Genomic DNA, 22,379 nt, shown 5'->3' with positions numbered 1-22,379 from the left:
GATAATATCCATATGAAGACTGGAATATTTAAATATTTTGGCTCCACTTATCACAATATTTAGCCAAGCTGGAGCTGTTACATTCGCATCAGTTCAGTCAGTAGGCATTTCTTACAATATGAGACAAATCAAGATAACCCAGCTCCCACACGTTACCAACACTAATTCATTTAATAGATAGATTTCAGAGAACTAACACCGAGGTCTGCAGGTCTTAAGCCCCTCAATAACCTCTGAGCTGGGAGCTGTTTAGTTTAGCTTTTGGTTAAAAACCAGAGTATTTTGAATGTTCAGTAAACAGGATGCACCATTTTGTTGTTTGCTGTAACCTCAGCAAGCTGATTCCGTCTGTATTGTGCAATTTGGTGGCAATGTGAGAATTGCTGTTGTTACATTAACACATTGAAGCTTTTAAATTATGGATTTTTAGTCATTAATTGCATCAATTCATACTTTTGTATTATTTGGAGATATGGGGTGGGTTTTTGTACAGTCCTTTACTTGTTGCTCATCATTACATATTTCCCTGTGCACCTGTCTGAATGCAAAGACTGTATGACTTCCAACATGAGACAAATCTCACCGTCCTGTCACCTGTAGTGAAAACACACATGAAACATCGTACACACTGATGTAATTTTCCCATCTTCAGAGCACATGAAGTCAAGTTTTAACTTGAGCCACATCTTTACTACGCTCTTATTCCTCTTTCATGACAATTTTTTATCTTTTCGCTTTGTGTTTATGCGTAAAGGTCAAATTACAAGACAAGCAACATAAAGACACAGAGGCGTCACGTAAAATTAATTTGGCTTTATTGCTCGCACTGTGCATACTGGAGATGTTTTCAGTAAATTCTTACAGCGACATCTTGCGGCTGTACGGCATCACTGCAACTCTGCCTACAAATTCACTTCGTGCCATGCCAGAAGGAGACGTACTGTGTATTTAATAAACCTGCACCCATGTTTCACCCTACCAACTAATCACCCGACAGCAAGCACACACCTCACTGAGTAGATCATGTAACTGTAAACCTCCGTCCCTTCTGGCATGGCGTCCAGGCTGTTGCCGTCTGTGTGGTAGAGACGGGCGGGTAACTGTAGAGTTCTGGATATAGGTGAAGACATACGAGGGGACAGACATAACTAATCATTTCAAAACTCAAAAGGTGGTGCAAAATAATGCAGATTCATTTACTGGGTGGGGACACTCATACAGCAAATTCAACAAAAATTAATACATGTCAATCAAATATATCTATTGGTCAGGGGTCAACTAACTAATAAGAGGTTATACATTAGGGCTGGACGATATGACCTAGAATCTATCGCATGATAAATTCATATTTACCTTAATAGCAATGAGTGTAACAACTATTTTCCAATACAGCAGTGCATGATATTTATTCTCCTGCGTTATCCCACTTCTGTTCTGATTTATTCCAGTGTGACCAGTTAAAGAACTCCTCGCCTGGACTGTGAGCTGATTGGTTAGTTAAACGTCCATTTGTTGTCATTTGTATTTGTAACTTTTCTTACTTTATTTATACAAGATTAATGGTGTGGGTAATTGAGTAAATTCGGTTTATCGTCCAGCCCTATAAACATACACCGTTTATATAAAAAAAAAAGTTATGTGAAACAGAGAGGATTGACACATCAGAAAGGTGAAAATCCTAAGATAGTTCTTTGCCTTGTTGCACCTGCAGAAGTGCGAAGCGTACTACAAACCGAAGAGTAGACCTCGTCCTCCTCATACAGTAGCTAAGGCGAGCTGCCATGCTACCAGCTTCTCTGCAATATATCAATCTGGCAATAAAGACATGTTGGTAAGACCAGTTTACATCCGTCCTCCATTCTTCATATCCATTCATCCTTCATTGCTCCACACAAGCCTCCTCACCCATACCTGGAACATGTCGACCTCTATGTCTGAACTGGTGCAGCTGTCTGACTGTCCCTCTTGGCCAAATAAATAGAAAAAAAATAACAGAGAAAGACAGATGGGGTAGAAAGAGAAACCAGGTGTGTGTGTGTTTTGGTTTGATGGCAAGCGGGTCGTTCTTTCCCAGGTTACGACGACGTTAGTGTTTCCGTGGGGGCTTGTGTTTCCGTGGCGTTCGTGGAGGCGGCTTCCGTGGGTGTTGTGGTGTTGGCGGCAGGCTCGGTTGCAGGCGCCGCTGTGACTGTGACCGAGGCTGGAGGGGCAGCGATGGTGGTGGAGGTGGGCAGGATGGGGGCCACTCCCTGAGGCAGGAGTGGAGGCAGCTGGGAGGGAAGCATTGTGGGCAGAGGGGGCAACGGGGCCAGACCTGGCAGGTTGAGGGGAGGGAGGGAGGCAAGATTTGGGACTCCTGGAGAGAGAGAGGGGAAAAGAATGAGAAAACGAGAGATATGTTGAGTGGCCAGTATACTCCGTCATCACAAGTACAATTAGACCTGATGAGGGGGCTAAAAGAAAAATTAACGGATCATCAGATTTACTGCAGTTCATCCCAAGTGGAACATGAATGTCTGTACAAAATGTCATAGCAATCCATCCAATATTTGTTTAGATATCTGTCTGGACTGATAGACATTCTATTATCCCTAGAGCCACGCTGCTAATGTGGCTAAAGCAAATATTAGAAGAAAGTCTGCAAAACCCAACATGTTTGTGTTGTTTTTTTCCCACTTTCCTGTCCTGGTAAAAATCTGGCACCCCTCGGATTTAACTTTGAGAGAACTGCTGGAATAAAGTATTTGCATACAGTATGTGACTGATGCAGAAAGTAATTCTATTTGTTTACCTGTCATTCCTGCTGGAGGCGGTAAGGTGCTGGTCCCTGCTAGTGACATGGCACTGAGGTCTGGGAGTGGCAGGTTGAGGTTGGGAAGGTTCGGTAGTGGGGGTAAGCCAGCCGGGAGGGGCATCAGACCTATAAGAAAACACAAGATACAGTATTAGAGCAAGCTCTTATTATTCATTCTTTTCTTTTTTTTTTTTTTTTTTAACTGCCAGTGCCGTATTTACATTAAAGTGAGTTTAATGAAAATAAAGCACTGGATGCAACAATTAGAGAGTTAAAAAAAAAAAAAACCTGCATTACAGAACCAAAGTCTTTAGAAAACAATACTGACAATAAAAACAGAGAAAGTATCATGAGAGAGCTGATGGGAACACACAGGCTGTGATAGAGAAGTTCCTGCGAAGTGAAAATCTTGCATAAATACTGTTTACTGATAGTCACGGCTTGTCCTTAGGGAAACAAAGAGTGTGTATTGTGTACACACCCTAAGATGTACTATTGGCTAATGCAGCTGTGGCAGATCGTGCTTTTTTTTTCTGCCTGGGTAGGAACACACCCTCAGAAATCTGTACAGACAGAGCAATAATGCCTCTGCTGGGCTTTTTTTTTTTTAAAATGTATGGTGTTGTAAACTCTCTGACACAGCAGGAGTACAGATAAATGACTTGTGCTTTGAATGTTTGAGAAATCACCCACCTGGTAGCGTGGTGGCAGGGTTGAAGGTGGTGGTAGCAGGATTCAGTGGAGTGAGCGGGCTGAGGGAGGGGCTGGAAGTGGAGGGGAGCAGAGGGACTGTGGGCAAACCTGAAGGGGAGGGAGGCAGAGAAGACACATTAGATGAGAATATGTGGAGTCAATACAAATATTTATTACACAGTTGTTTTTTTTGTTTTTTTTAAATCGCCGACAGCACAGTCGCATAATGAGCTTACTGTGTTGCAGTACTGTATATGTATGGGAGCAAACAGAGAGAAATCGAGGTGGAATACCTGTCTGAAGCTCACTGGGCATGGTGGGCGGGGCTGTGCTGATTGACAGGCCGGACAGTGAATCTTCAAGGCCAGGGACAGCAGGTGCAGTAGGAGGAGGGCTTACTGCTGAGAGCTGGACCTGAAGGAGTTAAAGAGAGAAGAAGAGGGAAGTAGAGAAAAAGTTGCTGTCAAAGATAAGGTCACATTCATCTGCGTGTGCAGTTAACGCTAGTGAGCACTGTTGTCCTACTCATAATGCAGAAACACTTTACAAGACACAAAACTTCAGTCTTTGCAATGTCATGCACATTCACTACACACTGACTGGTAAAGAACTGATAATGAAAGACCTGCATTCATATTTAACGGTTGTTTTGAGCATGATTTCAAAGAGCACAAGCTGTGGTAAAGGATCATGAAAAGTATGTGTGGCCTGACCTCAGTGAATCCATCCTTCAGCGGACTGACAGGCTCGCTGGGGGAGTTTCCAGGGAAGCTGATCTTCTTCCCTTCCTCAAAGGGCCGGGTAGGGATTCGGTGGAGGTATCCGTAGCCAATCCCACATCCCAGGCTGGAATGGTTTGGGAGAAAATAATGTTGAGAATCCAAACAACAACCTCAAGATTTTTCATTCTAACACATTGAGATTAGCCTGGTTCCAGACCTCTGAATTACCACCCACATCTTTGAGTTTTTCAGCTATTCAAACAGGCCTGGTGTTGTTCTAACTGACGGCTGTTTCGCCCAGTTGGAATTGACTAATCAGAGCTTTGTGGGCGGATTAAGAATGGGGATTTGATCTACCTGTGTCAGAGCCAGAAAAATAGATACATCTATGAAGAATAGTGACAGAGAAATGAGCAGAAAATGCCAAAATGCATGAATGAAGTGGACGTTGTTGTAAGTCGACTTACAGAAATAACTAATATTGGCATATTTCTTCAATCATCATTGTAAACATTGAGGCAAATGCTGCTGGCAACCGCAGCTTCCATGCTGACTGAAAACAATGTCAGTGGGATGAAAACTCATTTATTAAAGTAAAACAAAACACCCCCCAAATAAAACACTAACTTTAAATAATCTTATTTAGGGCTGCTTTCATTATCAATTAATCTTGTGGTTGTTTTCTCAATTAATAAATGAGTTGTCTGGTCTATAAAATGACAAAAAATATTTTGAAAAATGCACGTCACGGTTTCCCAAAACCCAAGGTCATGTTTTCAAATATCTTGGTTTTTTTCGACCTACAGTCCAAAATCCAAAACTGCTTAGTTTACAATGATATAAAAAATGAGATAAGCAGTACTGTATTTATGGGGACAGTGTATAGTTTTGAACATAAATGATGCTCTGTACCAGATTTAGCTTCATTTTCATCTGCAGTCCCTCACAATTAAAACACATAACAGCACAATAACAAACAGTACAAAGCAAAAAACACACAGAACACAAAGCTAACAAAAATGTTTGGCGTATTGACATGTTTGACATTTATTGATTATCAAAATAGTTGCTGATTTATTGTCTGTCAATGGACTAAACCATTAATCTACTAATTGTTTCAGATCTAGTTTGATTCTCAGGCTAATCTGAGATATAATCCATATATTTCTGTTGGACGGTCATCAATTCTGAAAATTCTACATATTTCATTTTATGCCTGTAAGTCTAAGGAAGGGTGCAAGTGTGTGAAAGTGTGAGTATTACCTGCCCTCTCCTCCCCAGGCGCTGTTCGGTGTAATGACCACCTCTCTACAGTTGTCAGTGTCTGTGTTGTACACGTAGAGCTTCAGGCCCTTCCCCTCGTGGCTCTCTATCAGAGAGAACAGGTCCTCTGACTGCAAATAAAGTCACAGAATCACAATCATCATCAAGTGGGAAATGCACAGGAGTGATAGTGGCATGGACCTAAAGTGCTGATGAACTACCTCATTCATAACAGTGTCAGCTCCGATGATGTAGTCAGTGTGCGGCCGCAAGCCGGCGAGGGCTGCTGGGGAATTAGGCTCCACTTCCTGTTACAGAGAGAGTACAGTGAGTGAACAAACTACTTAACAGAGCCAATACAGTACAGATGAGACTTCGAGGCTACCTACCAGAACATGCCAAACATTCTCATTGGCTCCCTCGAAGCTGCAAAAACGAATTGAGACACCAAGCAAGCCCTGACCCCCCCACAGGTTGCTGGGTGTGACTGTAGACTCCCGCAGCTCCAGGGTCTTTGAGGAGTAAACCAGCATCTTGACCGGTTTCTCCACACTGGCTTTGAGTAAGTCTTTCAATGTGTCGTTGTCCTTGTTCTGTGGAAAACAGGAATGAAGAAGAGTAGTGAGAGGAAACCATGAAATACACCTCATTACCTTTATTTGGTCCTGATACACACAGTCGCTGTCTGAATCGCACATGATCTCCTCACTTACCAGTCTGGTGTTATTGATGGAAACGATGAAGTCAAAGAAAGGCTCCAGTCCTGCTCGGTGTCCAGGCGAGTTCTCCTGGACCTGCACGAAAAAGAGAGACAACGTGAGCTGCTGCTGGACAGCGAGTAGCACTGTTGCTCGGTGCAGTTCACAGTGTCAACATGAACCAACTGGACCTGAGCTGACCAACACACAAGAGAGCAAAGCCTTCAGTGGCTTTCAAAGGAACAACTTTTGTCATACTAACATCTCAGAATATGATTTGTTGTGAATTACATTGCAGGCAAGTAACTGTAGTAACTTCAAAACGTACATTAATTAACACGCAGTCAAATCGGTTATAGTTTGCAGGATGGGAAAAATCAATTTATTTATATAGTACCTTTCATACAGGTTAGTGTAATTCAAAGTGCTTCACAGACAAATGACAAGTCAATAATAAGACAGAACAAGTGTAGACCGTAAAAGCAACAAAAACGGGGAAAAAAGTGATGGAAATTTGATAAAACTGATTTAGTAGCTATAATGACAGTAACAGTAAAATGGAGTGAAATAAAAACTAGGTTAAAAAATTGGATAAAATAGATCCACCCCCTTTATGGTGCACAACTGCACTGTTGTCAAATCGAGCTTCTAGCTACTGTCGCTTAATGTGCCTGATTTTTCTTATTTTGGAAGTTTAAAATATGACATCTGGCGTTCACCGTTAAGGATTAGCTTGTTAACTTTGCAGAGATTTTGCAAAACAAGGGAAGAGGCACTCTGTACAGGGACATGGCCGATAATTCATGCATTAACAAACCCAGCAGCTGTCATTCAGTACAGCTACTTTAGCTTTAGCTCGCTCCAACAGAAGCTTCCGGCAGGCACATTTAACTAGTTACTTAGCAGAAAATACAACAAGAAACGACAAGTGACACTTCCACGGCTCCAGAGCAGACAACGTTTTGGTTTTGGCGTTATCCACACAGAGGCCCTACTTGTCATCCCCGGCCTCTAGTCCACACACAGAGCCGGGGATCCTCCGCCTCTGACCCGGTGCTAAGCTAACAGCTATCAGCTAACAGCAGGCTAAGGAAGCTAAAAACTCACCCGGAGGACGTGGTAGCCCTCAGAGCCTCCTCCCGGTATCTCCACACTCTGCGAGCCTCCCATGGTTTCGCTGTTTTAAGGCTTTTCGAGATTTTAATGGCAGCTTGTTTCCCAGCAGAGGTGAGATACCTGAAGACTTGTACACACCGGGTACACGTCGTCAAATGACTAGCTGCCTGATGCGCATGCGCCGTTACGTGGCAGGAAATTTGCGTTTCAATTTCCAGTCGGTATTTTTATTAATTCAAAGACGTCGAGTTAATCAAAAACGTTTCTAAAAAAAATACATAGGTTTTAGATACCTTTTAAAAATGATGTCTTAAATATTTATATATTTTTTTACTGATATAATGAAAGATTTTTTTGTGGATACTCTCCAGCTTTCAATTCAGTTCGAATTCAATTCCAATTTTATTTGTATAAAACTATCTCATACAAAGGCAGTTCAAAGTGTTTTACATAAAACCAAAATAAACCTGCAAAAAATGTGCATATATACAAAAACACCCATGCATACATGAACATATAGCCTATAGGCCTACACAGATTGCCTACATACGCACATATATACAAACATACATACTGTACATATAAGGCAAGCTCATTTAAGAAAATGGTTGACTGAATAGGAAGGTCTTTAATTTGCTTTTAAAAGGACAAAGTGTCAGAGAAAGTCTAAGATCAGCAGGCAAACTGTTCCATACTTTAAGTGCATAAATTCTGAATGCCATCTCACTAGACTTTGAAAATGCTGTAGGTACATAGAGTAGATTTCCACCTTGTGACCTGAGAGATCTGCTGGGATGGTATACTGATGTCATATCTGATGTGTGCTGTGGAGTCACACCATTAAGTGCTTTGTTCACCAAGAGGAGAATTTTGAATTGTATTCTGAAGACAGCAGGTAGCAGGTAAGTTTTCTGAACTTATTTGGTCTGATTTTTTTGGTTAGCTGAGTTCTGGATAACTTGTAATCTATGGATTGTTTTGGTTGGAAGGCCCATAAACACTCTGCTCATGACAAATGCATGCATGAGTTTCTCTGAGTCAGACTGGGAAAGAAAGCCTCTGATTTTAGAGATATTTCTAAGTTGGTAAAAGATGATCTTGGTGATGCCGTTGATATGATCCCGAAAACTAAGTGTGACATCCATGATTACTTTTATGTTTTTGATCTGTTCACTTGTTTTTCATGATCTGGATTCCAGATACTCACAGACCAGCTGTCTCTGGGCTTTAACACCCACAACCAAAACCTCAGTTTTCTCCCTGCTGAGCAGAAGGAAGTTTACAGCCATCCAGTGGTTCATTTCTCCCCAGCAGTCGACCAGGGACTTTATGGAGTGTAACTCATAAGAGGACCCCTTTCACCTTTTACTCAACTGAAATGATAAATCACCACGATATATATATATTCATATAATTATGCAATTTTCACTGCCACAAATTCAAAATGATCAACTTACCAAAGTCGAGGAATAAAAAATATTTCAGGGTTTTATCAACAAAAGCAAATCTGAAATGGATTCAAGATACAGAAAAGTCACCCCTGCTTTGGTCTACATATGTTAAACTGACAGAGACTCAGATAACTCCTACATGATGAGTAGCTTTGTTTAGTTACACTGTTTCATCACTTCCTGCCTGTCTTTAAGAAGTCACTGTGTGGCAGTACTGTACTTTGTTTTTGCTTGTATCCGTTTAATTAAGAAAGCTACCCTTATTTAATGCTGACTCATCTACATTAGCTCTCAATGCTTATATAAAGTGCATAGTAACAATTTCCGTGCTCTGTTGGTTTGGTAGCATCACTTCCTAATTAAAGCTGGAAAGTAACATTCTGTAAAATGGAAAAACTTTATCTCCCCTCTCTCACCTTAAAAACCCCCACAGCTTCAGAAGCAGCAGGGCAAAGAACTCAGAGTTTAACTTTCTTACACTCACACACATGTAACTACACACTAGATTGGTCAGTAGCTACACACACATATACCAGAATAGCTAAATCAATAAAATGATGAAGGGTTAGTAAAAAATAATGTGCATTCAGTTATTTTTCCAATGTAAAACTAAACCTTAGATTAGAATATTATTGTTATATTCCTTAAATGTCGGCTTCTCAGGGTCCAGGTTCTGCAGGCTTTTCATGGCATAATATCTGGAAGGTTTATTTATCTAGAATATGCAGTGAGTTGCAACCCCTCTGAATAGGAGGTCATCTTTTATCCCTCAAGCTTCTTTTCTAGTGTGTTATTGAATAGCAGTGTATAATGCAGACCTTTCACTCTCTGGTCTATATGGGTCAGAGGGCAACGCTTTTGAAAAATCCAGCTGCTCTTTGCCATGAAGGATGCATGTGTTTTAAATTTTCAACATACAATATGTTATTTATACTCTGTTAACGCAGTGCTTAGATTCACATATCTGACATCTGTTACATTTGTTGTTAGAGTGCGTATCGGTTTTTACATCTTGCAGCCCTGCAGCAGCGGACTCAGTGATGATTGTTAGCTTATCTTATTAGCTCCTATTGGCAGCTCTTGAATGGAAACACTTCCCTCATGGCTAATGAGCAATTACAATCAATAATGTTTACATACCATAATGTTGTCTCGATGCACTGAAGAATACAAAGACAGGACTCTTAAATTTGGCATTACAAATGCTTGCTTCTGTAATGTGAAGCTGATCAAGATCTGTTTCTGCAGGTGACACATATATAATTTTTAAACATCAATGTAGCATTGTCATATGATTTGTGAGTAATAAACAAATGAGACCATGACAGATAACAATTATTTGCATTTATTTTAATGTTATTAGCACATATTTTACTCCACATTAGCACCACATGAACCCTGTTTACTGTCACAGAGATGATGTTACTTCTTGTCTCATGCCTCCTGCAAGATAAACATGTTGTAATTGATTTTGTTCATGAGCATTTAACTTCCATCTTTGTGAGAAACTCTTAAAACATTTTTGATTCTGCCAGGAGAATGATGCCCTCTCTATTTGTGTTGATTCTCTTTCTACTTTTAAAAAAAGCCCAGCTGATTTAATATTTGATATCAATGCATAATGTAAAATGTAATCCTGATCATTAATAGGTTTATGATGTAAAGCCTTTTTCAAGCTTTTCTTTTTCACAAATACATATTTTCATATGGAGGACTGTGCAGGCAGACAGTCACCACCAGAGGGCGTTGGCAGTACATCACATCCTCAGTGTTCATCTCATGATGAGACGAGATGAACACTGAGGATGCTTCAATCCACAATCACCCCTCCTTTTGATATTTTTATGCCCTCCGTGTAAATGTTATGAAACGCTGGAAACAATGCCTTTCTTTCACGAGTGGTGCAGTGAAGCTGAATCATAATATAGTCCTAGGTGGATGAATGCAAGAAGAGAACAGAGGGAGGGAAACTATGAAAAAAGAGGAAAGCAAGGGACGAGCAAATGCCAGGAGGGAAAAGAGCAAAAATGAAGGGAAGGAGAGAGAAAAGAGGTGAGGAGATGAGCTTAGGAGAGGAGCACAAAGGAGAGAGGGGAGCTGATTGGAGAGGAGAGTTTCACGCTGGAGAACAGCCAATCCGACACACAGCTGGGGGCCAAACAAAGCCTTCTCCAGGATGATTAGGCAGAGGCAATAATGTGTGTTTATGTGTGTGTGTAAGAACTGAGTGGGATGCAGCATAGACAGAAATATCAGCCGCAACAGAGAGAGATTGCTGTTTCAATAAGTCAGACTCAGTTTTCCCTTTAATAGACTTTATTAAAGATCTTTTTAGAGATGGTATGATTCTGTTAAAGTGCCGACTGAAAACCTCCTGGGAAACATTCCCTTACAGCTGGCTTCATCAAAATCCAGACTGGTCACGTACAGGAGTCATTGGCCACATACAGCACACAGATTACCTTAAATATGATTTATGCAATTGTGCCATTCACATAGTGGTCCCTAGTTACCATAAATACTTTATTTATAACATAACTCTTATATACTGCCATAGTACACATCCATTTACAATGGAAGAAAGAAAGGTCAACATTGTGCAAAGACACAAACAGGAACTCTTTATACAAGATATTCCATTGAGCTCCCATCACACTGAGAATACAGGTAATATGTATTACAATTAATATACTATATTACAGTAAATGCATTAGGATTCAGACGGATACAACAATCCTTTCTTCCCAGTCTCTAGAGGAGAGTACATTCTCACATCCTTGTGCTTCTTGCTAAAATAAAAGACCGGCATGACTGCCAGAGGAGTGTATAGACTTAATTCTTAATCTCATCAGAAGGCCAATAAATCATCTCAAAACATTCATTCAAAGAGACTCACAATCACAGAAAGAAACACACTATAGAAATTGCATCGCAGTCGAGGCTCAATAGGTAACATTTTACAAACACCTATAATCTATAAGAAGTTATATATGAAGGACAATGGATTGCTCTGTTCCCGGTTCTCTTTCTTTGGCTGACAAAATCACTAAAAATAAACCTTACTCAAGTTCCTGTGATTACATTTACAAATGTATTACCATGTAATACACATAAAGATACATTTACAGTAAAATACCTGAATCTGCAAACAGTGGAAATGCAATAAATATTTGTTTTTATATAATCAAATATTAGTATTTGAACTATGTTATAAACACATATGGGTATAACATGATTGCATGAAACAGACAACGAGCCAGCGTTTTACTAGTTCAAAGTCGTCACAGACTTGGGATAGCTGTAGACATTTTAAATCTTAATCTTAAAACCTCTACGAGGGAAAATATTTGCAGACTGTAAATCAGTTGCTCATCTAAATCCTCTCAGCTTTACACACTTGGTATCTACGGTGTGCACATTAGGTCATAATAAGCTTATTTTTAACACAGTGCTAGCCTAAAATACATGACAGGGTACACTCAGTGTGCCACATGCACACCTGCACACACACTGCTTCGGGGAATTGGACACTGCTTTAGGACAAATAGGTCGGTGCACCGAGATTAAATATACTGTATGTACAGCCGAAAGCACCAGTGATTCAATTTTGTGTAGTAAACGTATGATACAGAGGAATAATTTCATGATACTTTGTTATATTTTGATCTGTGCTTTTTCTCCCTTTCAGTGTTTGATCACATTCTCACACACACATTCAGGCACAGACAGGCAGACACTGAGAGACAAACTACATCGGACAAGAAACTAGATTACACACACACATTACGAGATTTCACAGCACACACATACATTAGAGTGTGGTTGTTGTACCTGGAGCCTTCAGATACTTCTATATATTTTGTCTAGAGGAGGAACAATGTGGGACAGAACAAGTAAGAAAACTTGAAGTCTCTCTCATTGCTAGTTTCTCTTCAGTTGGGGGAACAGTCAGAATGCTGCAGGCGAAGGTAGACCAGATAGAAAACGTGTCCTTTCATGACTCTGTCTGCAGCACTGTGAATGTTTCACCTCATTGGCATTTGCCTTAAAAATACAATAGATAAAAGAGCATAAGTGCAGCTCTGAAGAGCAGCGATGGCTGAGAGGTCTACAGGTCATTACCCAGCCTCTCAATCTCATCAATGAGGAAGTCGATGTCAGACTGGGTGGCCGCGGGGTTGGAGATGACCATACGGAAGAAGTTGACTTTATTACCCTGAGGCTGGTAGCCCACCATGGTGGAGCCTGACTCCATCATCATGGCCTTGATCTTTGGTGCCACCTGGTGGAGTGAAGAAATGACAAATCAGAGCCTTTGCATTTTGGAAAGGGAGCCTGAATAACGCTCATAGGTGGAATTAATAAAAAGGAAGGATAAATGTGAAAGCTGATGGGCGGAAATGTCTGAAATTGATAGACTAAGTGGTGTCTTACCCTGTGGAGTTTTTCTCTCCGCTCATCACCATCTGGCATGCCTCTCAGGCTGGGTGGGACGTACCAGAAGCAAACGTTGGTGTGCTGGGGCTGCAGAGACAAATAAACACATTTTATACACACACGCACAAAATGAAAGGAAAGAAGGATGGAGGCAAAGGAAAGCAAGCAAGGGAAATATTGTGACAGATCATTTAAACTAACAGTCTGTACATTTGTTTTTTGTCAGTTAGTTAACACGAAAAAGAGTGATGCATTTTAGATGTGGTATGCACATACAGTATGCTTGTAAGATTGTTTTCTATCATGCCAATACAGCTTATGAAACCAAAAAGATGAAGATAATATCAACATTGACAGAGTAGAAAATTAGAGAGGCTCACCACTCCATCAAACACCATCTGATATCCCTCCCTGTTCTTGATCTTGTTGTACAGGTACTGAGACAGATCCAAGCACTTGTCAATGTGCTGCTCAAACCCAATGGTGCCCTGCAGGGAAGAAGAGTCGGTACAAGTGTTGTGATAAAACCATAACATTTCCTATTGGCTTGAACAACTTAAAGAACGACATGTATGTGTGAATCTGTCTGTATCTGTTTTACCTTGGCCTTCCACATGAGCCAGAACTTAAAGATGTCAACATGACGGCCACACTGGATGGCTTTGTCCCCAGTGTCGTAGGTGACGTCGTACTGTTTGTCTGGTTGGAACAGGTAGCCGGCACACATGGAGTTACAGCCTGCCAGGATTCCCTACAGACACACATAGAGTACATACACTGTTAAACTATGCATGTTAGCAATATGTAAAACTTTCACAGGCTGCTGGTACTATGAAAAGTTAGATGATTATGGACATGTAAAGTGTGTACTGTACCTTCTCTCTGACCAGGATTGCAGAGCACTGTAGAGGCACGCCCATCATCTTGTGAGGGTTCCATGTGACGGAGTTGGCCCTGCAAAGTTCAATATATGTGTCAAACACATTTCCTTTAAATAATAACACAGAGCCATCCGTCTGTTCTCATGTACTTACCTCTCAATTCCATTAAGCTTATGGCGATGCTTCCTGGACATCAGCAGTCCACCACCCCACGCTCCCTGAGGAGACAAGACCGCACTGTCACAGAAAGGTACACAGGCAAGGATGCAGTATTACTACTGCTACTACTAACAAAATACCATGTGAACTACACTCACATCAACGTGGAGCCACAAGTTGTACTTCTCACAGATGTCAGCAATCTCATTAATGGGATCGAACGCACCGTAGACAGTTGAGCCACCTGTGGCGTTCACAAACAACGGCACGTAACCCTGCAGAATCAACACACATGACACTTAGAGATACTGAAAACACAGTAAGAGACAAAACAAAGCAAATAAAAGAAAAGGGAAATGTAAAAAATACACTTACCTTCTGTTTAGCGTCAATGATCTTTGCCTCCAGATCTGCAGGAATTACTCTCCCCCTGAAAGAGTGTGAAGCAGGAAATCATGTCTCATACTTATAATATCTTATAATATAATATTAACATACAGTATTTTAACATTTACTGTATTGACTGTGGCTTTACATTCCTACAATGAATCTCCTACCTCTCATCTGTGCTTAGCAGAATCACATTATCAGTACCAAAGCCCAGAGCGGCTCCAGCCTTCTTTATGGAGTAGTGGCTCTGTAGGGACACACATTAGGTAAACATTATAGAAATGAATAAGAAATAAGTAATAAATTCAAAGAGAATGGAGCTTTTGTGAAATAGCTGCTACTTGGGCTTCAGCTTGCTGTCATGTTTTCAACTGTTCAAGTCTTTATAGACAGAAGTAGATGTAATAAAATCAAAAAGACTCCATTAAAATAGCCATTGCCCTGATTCAAACAGACCTACTGATTATTACTGGACTTGGTCAATGGCCTCAATCTACAGCCAGTGAAGCATAGCACCTGCTTTATTAGAATATCTAAAATGGTGTGTATGTGCATGTGTTCACGGTCACATACATGTTCAGATGTGAAAAGGACAAGGCGGGGAGCGGCAGACATGCCCTTGGTCTTGACCTCAGGGAAATATTTGTAACGTGCGATCATCACACTGTACATGTTGGAGATAGCGCCCCCTGTTGAGCAGAAACACACACATCAGCACCCTGGATTGCGGTATGCACACAAATGTAGTGTTATTAGTTATGTAATAATAATTTGTTACTATCCAATATGGATAAGACACACTTTACTTGTATATCATGGATACTTCTCATTATAAACTAACCTGGTGAGAAGAGGCCATCTCCCTCTCCACCAGGCCAGCCAATCATCTCTCTCATTTTCTTCAGAGTCAGCTGCTCCATCAAAACAAACACTGGAGCGATCTCATAGGTGAACCTGTCAATCATATCAAAAAGATTATAAATACAGTACGTCAGCATGTCATTCAGCATCATTGTAACAAAAAAAGAAGAAAAGACAGTTTGATTCTTGCACCTGCAGAATATCTAAAACACACACAGACCAATTGGTTTTTCATCAGCTCTACTATAATTCCATCCACAGAGCACAAACTGGAGCTTGTGCTGACTGGGCTAATTAAAAAGTGTCTGATAGGAGTCAGGCAGCAAACATTCATATTCAAATGCCTTCTAAAATCACTCAGTGGTTTAATTAAAGCACACAAAGCTGTGATGGCTATCTGTCAATCCTGCCAATCTAAGTGGCGGGGCTGAATGGGGCTGATTTGATGGCTGAGAGAACTTGAATGTGTGTTTGAGAAAGATAACGGCGTGTGTTGATCATGAAATTCAGAAATTGAAGAAGAAACTATGGTTATTCATTTCACCTTTTCATTAAATGAAAGAAAAAGAAAAGACAACATCGTCAAAACACATAAAGAATCGTCAAAAAGTTGAGACAGAAAACATCTTTTAAAACATGCTGGCTGTGTGTCTGACCCCTCCTTTATCTAACAAGAGACCAAATGACAGGGACGAAACTCCTGAAGAGGCTGAAGTAGGTTAAATGTGTCACAGAAAGCCGAACGCTTTTGCTTTCTTTGCTAACTGACAGCCCATCTCACCACCTCCTACACACACCCTTAGGACTGATCCTTGTTTATCCTGTTTCTAATGAGGCCAGTTACACAACTCTCCTCCACTTCTATCAACCACCACCACCATTACCATCTAAAACATTGCCTCTCCTCTTCGATTACTCTTTGTTTTCTTCACAAGTAGGTATCTAAATCGGGATTGAAGCGTTTCATAGTTTAGGTAAGGAGGAGGAGAGATACAGGCTGTGAGAAGAGGGGGCTGTAGGGAAACAATACACTAAAGGAAACTGACAGGGGACAACAATAAAGAGGAGGGGGTGGTATGGAAGAAGAGGGAGGGAAATGCACAGAAAAGAGAAAGGATAACAAAGCAAAAAGAAATGCCTAAAATATAAGCAGTAAAGAATAGGAAGGGAAGACATGGTAGAGGACAAAGAGAAATGGAATGAAAAACAAAAGGATGACAAAAAAAAGAGGACAAAGAGACACATTTCTTGTGTAATTATCCCTGGTGAGATCTAGCCCATGGAATGGATTTGATTGGAACATTAGCTTGCAGTTGATAGACCAGCCCAGATTACGACTGCTGGGTTTCGGCTATGGCAGCGTTATGAACAGCCGCAACAAAGGATGGCATTACAAAGAAGACAAAATGTCTCACTGTGTAGCCCCTCACTGGCCTGATTTACAGTGTTTCTTTGAAATATTGGAATAAAGGTGCACACAAAAATTTAATATCCTGGATGTCTCACTTTCATTTTCTCTTAAAATACAGCCACAACAGACAAGGGACAGAACCAGTGCACCTTTTTAAAATTCTCCTTCTCTCCGTGAGTCATTTCAAGCTGTAATGACAATAATGGTGATCATTATCACAATCAGAGCCAATCATTGGTCTTTTCAGGGTGAAAATTACCCCTCAGTCACCTGCCTGTCTCCAGGGACAGCCCCTAAATGCCCTTATTATCGTCATCAAGGGCACTCAATGTGTGTTTGAATGTGTGTGTATGTGAGTCTCTATGCGACTAACCCTCTGACCCCCCAACCACACTCTCCTCTCAGCCCCCCCAAAGCACCACTGAGTCAGTCTGTATCCACAGGGACAATAGAGCCAGAATGAGCGCTCCACAGGGAGCTGCAGCAGCCAGTTTCCACAGTGTGACAGGGTTCTCTGTGCAGCCGTAGGACATTGTGTGTCAGTGTGGGGCCCAGCTGGCCTATCTGCTAAGACCAGCTCACAATGAGCCTGCAGTCAATGGACTGGAAACCCTAGCTGCTGTATCTGGGACAGCCAGAGCTGGTGTGTGTGTATGTGTGTGTGTGAGGACTGGTGTGTGTCTGTGTCATTACGAAAGTGTGCAGGAGCGTGTGTGCGAGTGTATGAATTCAATAGCCCTGTCTCTTGGGGCATTCTTCCAACCAGGAGATGAGATGGGAAAGTTTTTCCTAAGAGGGGGTGGTTTCCTGAGCTAATGTTTTGAGAAATTGTGTATATTAAGTGTCTCAATTTTCCTTGGGCTTTTGGTTTATTGTCCTTACATTGATCTTTCATTTAGGAGCCAGCCATGGAAAAAAGATAGAGGACACAATAGTTAGAGAATAGGGAACGCTCAATTTGTGATTATGGAGTGGAGTGTATTGTCCTCTACCCACTATTTATCTTTGTGCAGGGCCTGCTGTCTTTGCAGCTACATGTCAGTTTGGACTATGAAAATTTTAGGGACTTATTCTGCTTTTGAATCTGTGTTCAATTGCTGTTGTAATTGTGTCAATTTTCCAGCCTTCTTTTTGTAACTCAATCATGTCATTTTTGTTGTCATGATTTTTACCTTGTATATATAAAAATACAGCAGAAACAATTTGTTGATTAATCTGTTAGTCAGTTGACAGAAAAATAACTGTAAATAAACATAATAATCGATTAATCATTAACATATTTTTTCAAGTCAAAAGGCCAAATAGCTTCTTGATTGTGATTTTCTTCTTTTTTTGTTTTATGTGATTGAAATTGAGTAAATTTGATTATGTCACCTAAGGATTTAGGAAACTGTGACGGGCATTTTTCTTTATTTTCTGACATTTTTTAGACAAAACAATTAATCAAGAAAATAATTGCCAGGCTAATTGATTATAAAAATAATCAGTAGTTGCAGCCCTACAGAAGAGTATTGTACATTTTCTCTGTTTAGACCTTAAAGCCAATCTTAATACTGTTATGCTGTGAATTGGCATTAAAATATCATTTGTAAATTTCCATAGTGCATAGCTGTATCAATGATTAATTTTGAGGAAACATCTTAAAATGACAGATTTAATCCTCTGAGAAAGAATTGACAAAGCTGGAAATGTGAAGCTGGTTGGTTTTCTTTCAGCAAAGATGTGCATGTTTATTCTTTATTCTGACATTGTACAGTCGTATTAGTATGATGTTTCTCATTCTATTCCAACGATCATGTTACAGAGTTACAGCTTATTTACAATGTGTGTGTGTGTACATGTGTGTGTCTGTGTTGAGAGTGTGTGTGATGTTGATGTGGTTCATGCCCTTTATCAGACAGGACCACCATGTAACTGTGACCTGAGATCAATATGCAATCTAACCACCCCTGGGGCTGAGCTGACTGCGATATACAGTACAGCACAGTGGCAGCCTACAGTCTGTCAATACACAGTCTCTACAGGACAAACCAAACACTTTATATAACTGCCCTCAGAGGCTGCTTTGAGTGTTGTTAGAGTGAGCTGAGGGGAACTCCATAAGCACTCCCACCATGCTTCCATATGATAATGACTGGGGGTTATTTCCAGTGGCCTACAAACAGGAAGTGTCTATCATGCTTTCATGACATGTAGAGGTGTTTCCCCTGTATAGATAATTGTGTCATGCACAAGCACACAAGCAAAGATAGCAGCATATGACTTACATGTTGGTGTTAGCAGTGGAAGTAAGCCACTCTCCGGCCAGACCGATGATGTCCAGACCAGAAGACAACTGGTTGAAGAAGCGTGGGTGACCTGAGAGAGAAACATACAGACTAAATGGCGTTCATGTGGCTTTGCTGCCTCTAGGACAGGGATCATGCATCACAAGAGAAAGCAATAAGTTCAGCCACTGGTATGTTTGAATTGTCCTGAGGACGTTCTGAAGTTCTGACTGTGAAAATAATACACAAAACAAAATACGAGAACCTATTCTTCACGTCAGTGTTCACGTTCATTCAGATTTCATATTGTATTTGCCTGGTCAACCATGAAACCTAAGGGATCTGACATAACAATGTTCAGTGTGCCATAATAACGTTGGTAACAAGGCTATATGACATCTATTTAGACTCTAAGGTGCTTGCACACACAGTCACCGTCAATGGAGCCTAAATGCATATAAAACCATGATAATGTGGCAGTATATGGCTCACATAGTAATTAATTCTAAAATAAAATATAAAATAAGAAAAAACATCTGTTTTTTTATTGTGGTTACTTTAAACAAACTGACAGTGCTGATAACAGAAAGAGGACAGAAAGCAAAGAGCCGCTGTATGTTTCAGCACCGCGGACAGCTCCTCACAAAATTCATTGACGTTCTTTTTTTTTAATTTATTTTTTTATTTTTTTTTGGTACAAACACCACGTATCCGTATGAAAAGCAGGGCTGAGTTGTAGACACAGTGGGAAACTGTGTGATTTATAAAACCCACGGGACAGTTTGAGCGTTGTCGTTTTTAACAGCTTGAAACAGCCCGTGTTAGGATCCCCTCAGGCGACACTTGCTTTAATAAGTCGAGGGGAGAGAAAAGGAGGATGTCAACGGAATTACCAGGGGACAATAAACAACGCAGTCATCGCGACAGGCTGTACACTATCTGACAAAACACCTTCTTAAATGGTTTGTATTGAATTCACCTCTGTGTAGGCTTGGAAAAATGTTGGTATTAATTTACGTCGGAGTGACAAAGTGGACGCTTTTTTTTGAAGATACATTATGGTACAAAAAATACAGCAAAACATCAGCGCTTAAGTTATCATAGGAATAGTATTGGAGATATAATAATCATATTTGGAGTCACGGTTAGGCTACATCTATACTAAAGAGTAAATGGTTCATTGCATTTTATCCTCACACGTTTCACTGTCATTTTGATATTTATTATGAATTATTCAAAAGACCACAAATCAAGTCAGCTTTCTAAATCATATCCCTAACTCATCCTAGGTGACCCCGAGATTTTTATTTCTTTATTTTTATTTTTTCCAGATTCTACATCTCTATGTTGAAGGTGTGCTGGCCTACCTGTCCGGACGCCATATTTGAGCGTGTCCCTGCAGTCCACCAGGATCTGCTCCAGGGACTCGGGCTGGTCGGACAGCTCCAGGTTGAAGCCCTCCATGCCCTCCAGGAGCTGGTGAGGGTGGTGGAAGTCCAGCACCTTGGTGGAGCGGTCGAAAGTCTTCTTGACGTAGTTAGTGAGGATGTCGACCACCTCCAACAAAAACTGCAGGGTCGGTTCTTCTCCATTTTTGGCTGGCAGCAAGTCTAAAGAAGGACGTATACGGGTTTAAATAGTGGGCCTTTGGTTACATAAGCCTCCTTCTCGAATCTAAAAATGACCGGAAAATGTAATAATTTTCACATAAACCAACCGTATGACCTAACCTAACATCATCAGTGAGTCACATTTTTTTAAAGAGGGCTTTATTTCATAATTGTACCTTCTCCTAGCAATGAATAACCATTGTTGAGTGAGAACATCCCACAGAAGTAACATTAAGCCTCATTTATTAAAGCAAAATATGGTGTAACAAGTTTCTGTTCTGATTTTCATGGGAAGATGTTGCAAAATAGCCCAAACCAACAAATATTTGTCACTATCAAACCCCCAACCCTCGTTCTCTGATAGCATACTGGCCTTATTAAGGCTAACTTTAGTTGACGTGCTAATAAAGTTGACTTTTATTGGATGTATAGGCTAACGTTCACACAGCTATTTATCAAGCAAAAAAATGTAAGAAGAAAGAAATAGCAATAATAAAAACAAGTCGAGTGTTGGTTTTCTTTGAGGCCTGTAACAATTTAATCAGAACAAAGACGTCAACATTTAATATGAAGTAATGTGACCATAACGTACAGCTCTGCTAAAGCTTGTAAATGTTTGAGTAATACGTTATTTGACGTAGCTGGGTTTAGTGGAATAGCGGCTAATGTCCTCACCTCTGGCGAACAGGTTGGAGAAGTCGGTCTCGGTGCGGCGGAAGCGCGCGTCCCTGTCGCTGTTGTCGCACGAGAGCAGGTTCTTCTGGCCCGCGAGCCTCCCCTTCTCCTCCAGACTGTTGTTCTTCTGCAGGAACCCTAGGGTGTTACACGGCGGAGGGCAGCAGTTATCACCAAACATCTCCATCCCGCACACACAGAGAAAAAAAACGACCAAAACAAAAATTAAAATAAATAAATAAAAAGGAAAGAGAGAAAAATAGATGTCCAGGTAATCAGCGTCTATGTAGTTATGTGGTAAGGCAGCGTTTCAAAAATATCTCTAAAATCAGTTCCAACAGACACTGAATTCTTTCATCACGAATGCCTTTCTGGTGGAGGCCAAGCCTATATAGGCCCTACACACACACAAGGAAGGGGGACCACCAGTGTGTGTGTGTGTGTGTGTGTGTGTGTGTGTGTGTGTGTGTGTGTGTGTGTGTGTGTGTGTGTATGTGTGTGTGTGTGTGTGTGTGTGTGTGTGTGTGTGTGTTTGGTGGCCACCCCACCCTGTGCTGTGACATCACAAGCACACCCCGGGTCAGGAAGCACCCAGTCCCTCTTGTCCTCACAGACTGGCAGGACAGCCCCGCGGTGACAACCCATACAGCCAATAAATACACACCCCCCTGTAAGGAGGGGTTAATGACGGATGCACAGAGCCCTCCAGCAGTCTACTTCTCCAATATAGTCCTGTGTGTTTTTGAACTCCATGATTCACCCGCTTCCAACGTTATCGCAGGCCCATAATGTGCGGGCCTAATTGTGCGCAAAACACCTAAAGTCACACAGCCTTGTTATCTGTAAGCATATAAATTGAGCTATCTCATATTTTTCAGTGGAAAAAAATGTGTTGCTCATTAAATCTTCAGTGACATATTCATAATCAATATTTGAGAGCCTCTAACTTCC

At 40.9% G+C, this 22,379-nt stretch overlaps 2 protein-coding genes across 2 annotated transcripts; both read right to left on the bottom strand.

Moving 5' to 3' along the window:
* Positions 1-798: 798 nt before the first annotated feature.
* Positions 799-7,465, bottom strand: LOC121909313 (Golgi reassembly-stacking protein 2-like). The gene is made up of 10 exons (XM_042429813.1): positions 7,278-7,465; positions 6,186-6,266; positions 5,862-6,065; positions 5,694-5,780; positions 5,473-5,603; positions 4,201-4,333; positions 3,781-3,901; positions 3,488-3,595; positions 2,792-2,920; positions 799-2,356 (listed from the first exon to the last, which is right to left on the bottom strand). Exons 1-10 carry the CDS (start codon positions 7,338-7,340, stop codon positions 2,076-2,078), a joined length of 1,338 nt encoding a protein of 445 aa, XP_042285747.1. The 5' UTR covers positions 7,341-7,465; the 3' UTR covers positions 799-2,075.
* Positions 7,466-11,101: 3,636 nt separating this feature from the next.
* On the bottom strand, positions 11,102-21,574 carry LOC121908559 (glutamate decarboxylase 1). Its single transcript, XM_042428679.1, has 14 exons — positions 21,429-21,574; positions 20,511-20,753; positions 19,144-19,234; positions 15,446-15,558; positions 15,178-15,293; positions 14,772-14,851; positions 14,590-14,644; positions 14,373-14,489; positions 14,209-14,273; positions 14,050-14,128; positions 13,776-13,925; positions 13,555-13,662; positions 13,172-13,261; positions 11,102-13,019 (listed from the first exon to the last, which is right to left on the bottom strand). The coding sequence occupies exons 2-14, from the start codon at positions 20,605-20,607 to the stop codon at positions 12,846-12,848; spliced, it is 1,335 nt and encodes a 444-aa protein (XP_042284613.1). The 5' UTR covers positions 20,608-20,753; positions 21,429-21,574; the 3' UTR covers positions 11,102-12,845.
* Positions 21,575-22,379: the final 805 nt, after the last annotated feature.

The sequence above is a fragment of the Thunnus maccoyii genome, chromosome 12, assembly GCF_910596095.1.
Source record: "Thunnus maccoyii chromosome 12, fThuMac1.1, whole genome shotgun sequence".
Classification (NCBI taxonomy): domain Eukaryota; kingdom Metazoa; phylum Chordata; class Actinopteri; order Scombriformes; family Scombridae; genus Thunnus; species Thunnus maccoyii.
The sequence above is the reverse complement of the archived record's forward strand: the minus strand, read 5'-3'. Positions and strand labels throughout refer to the sequence as shown.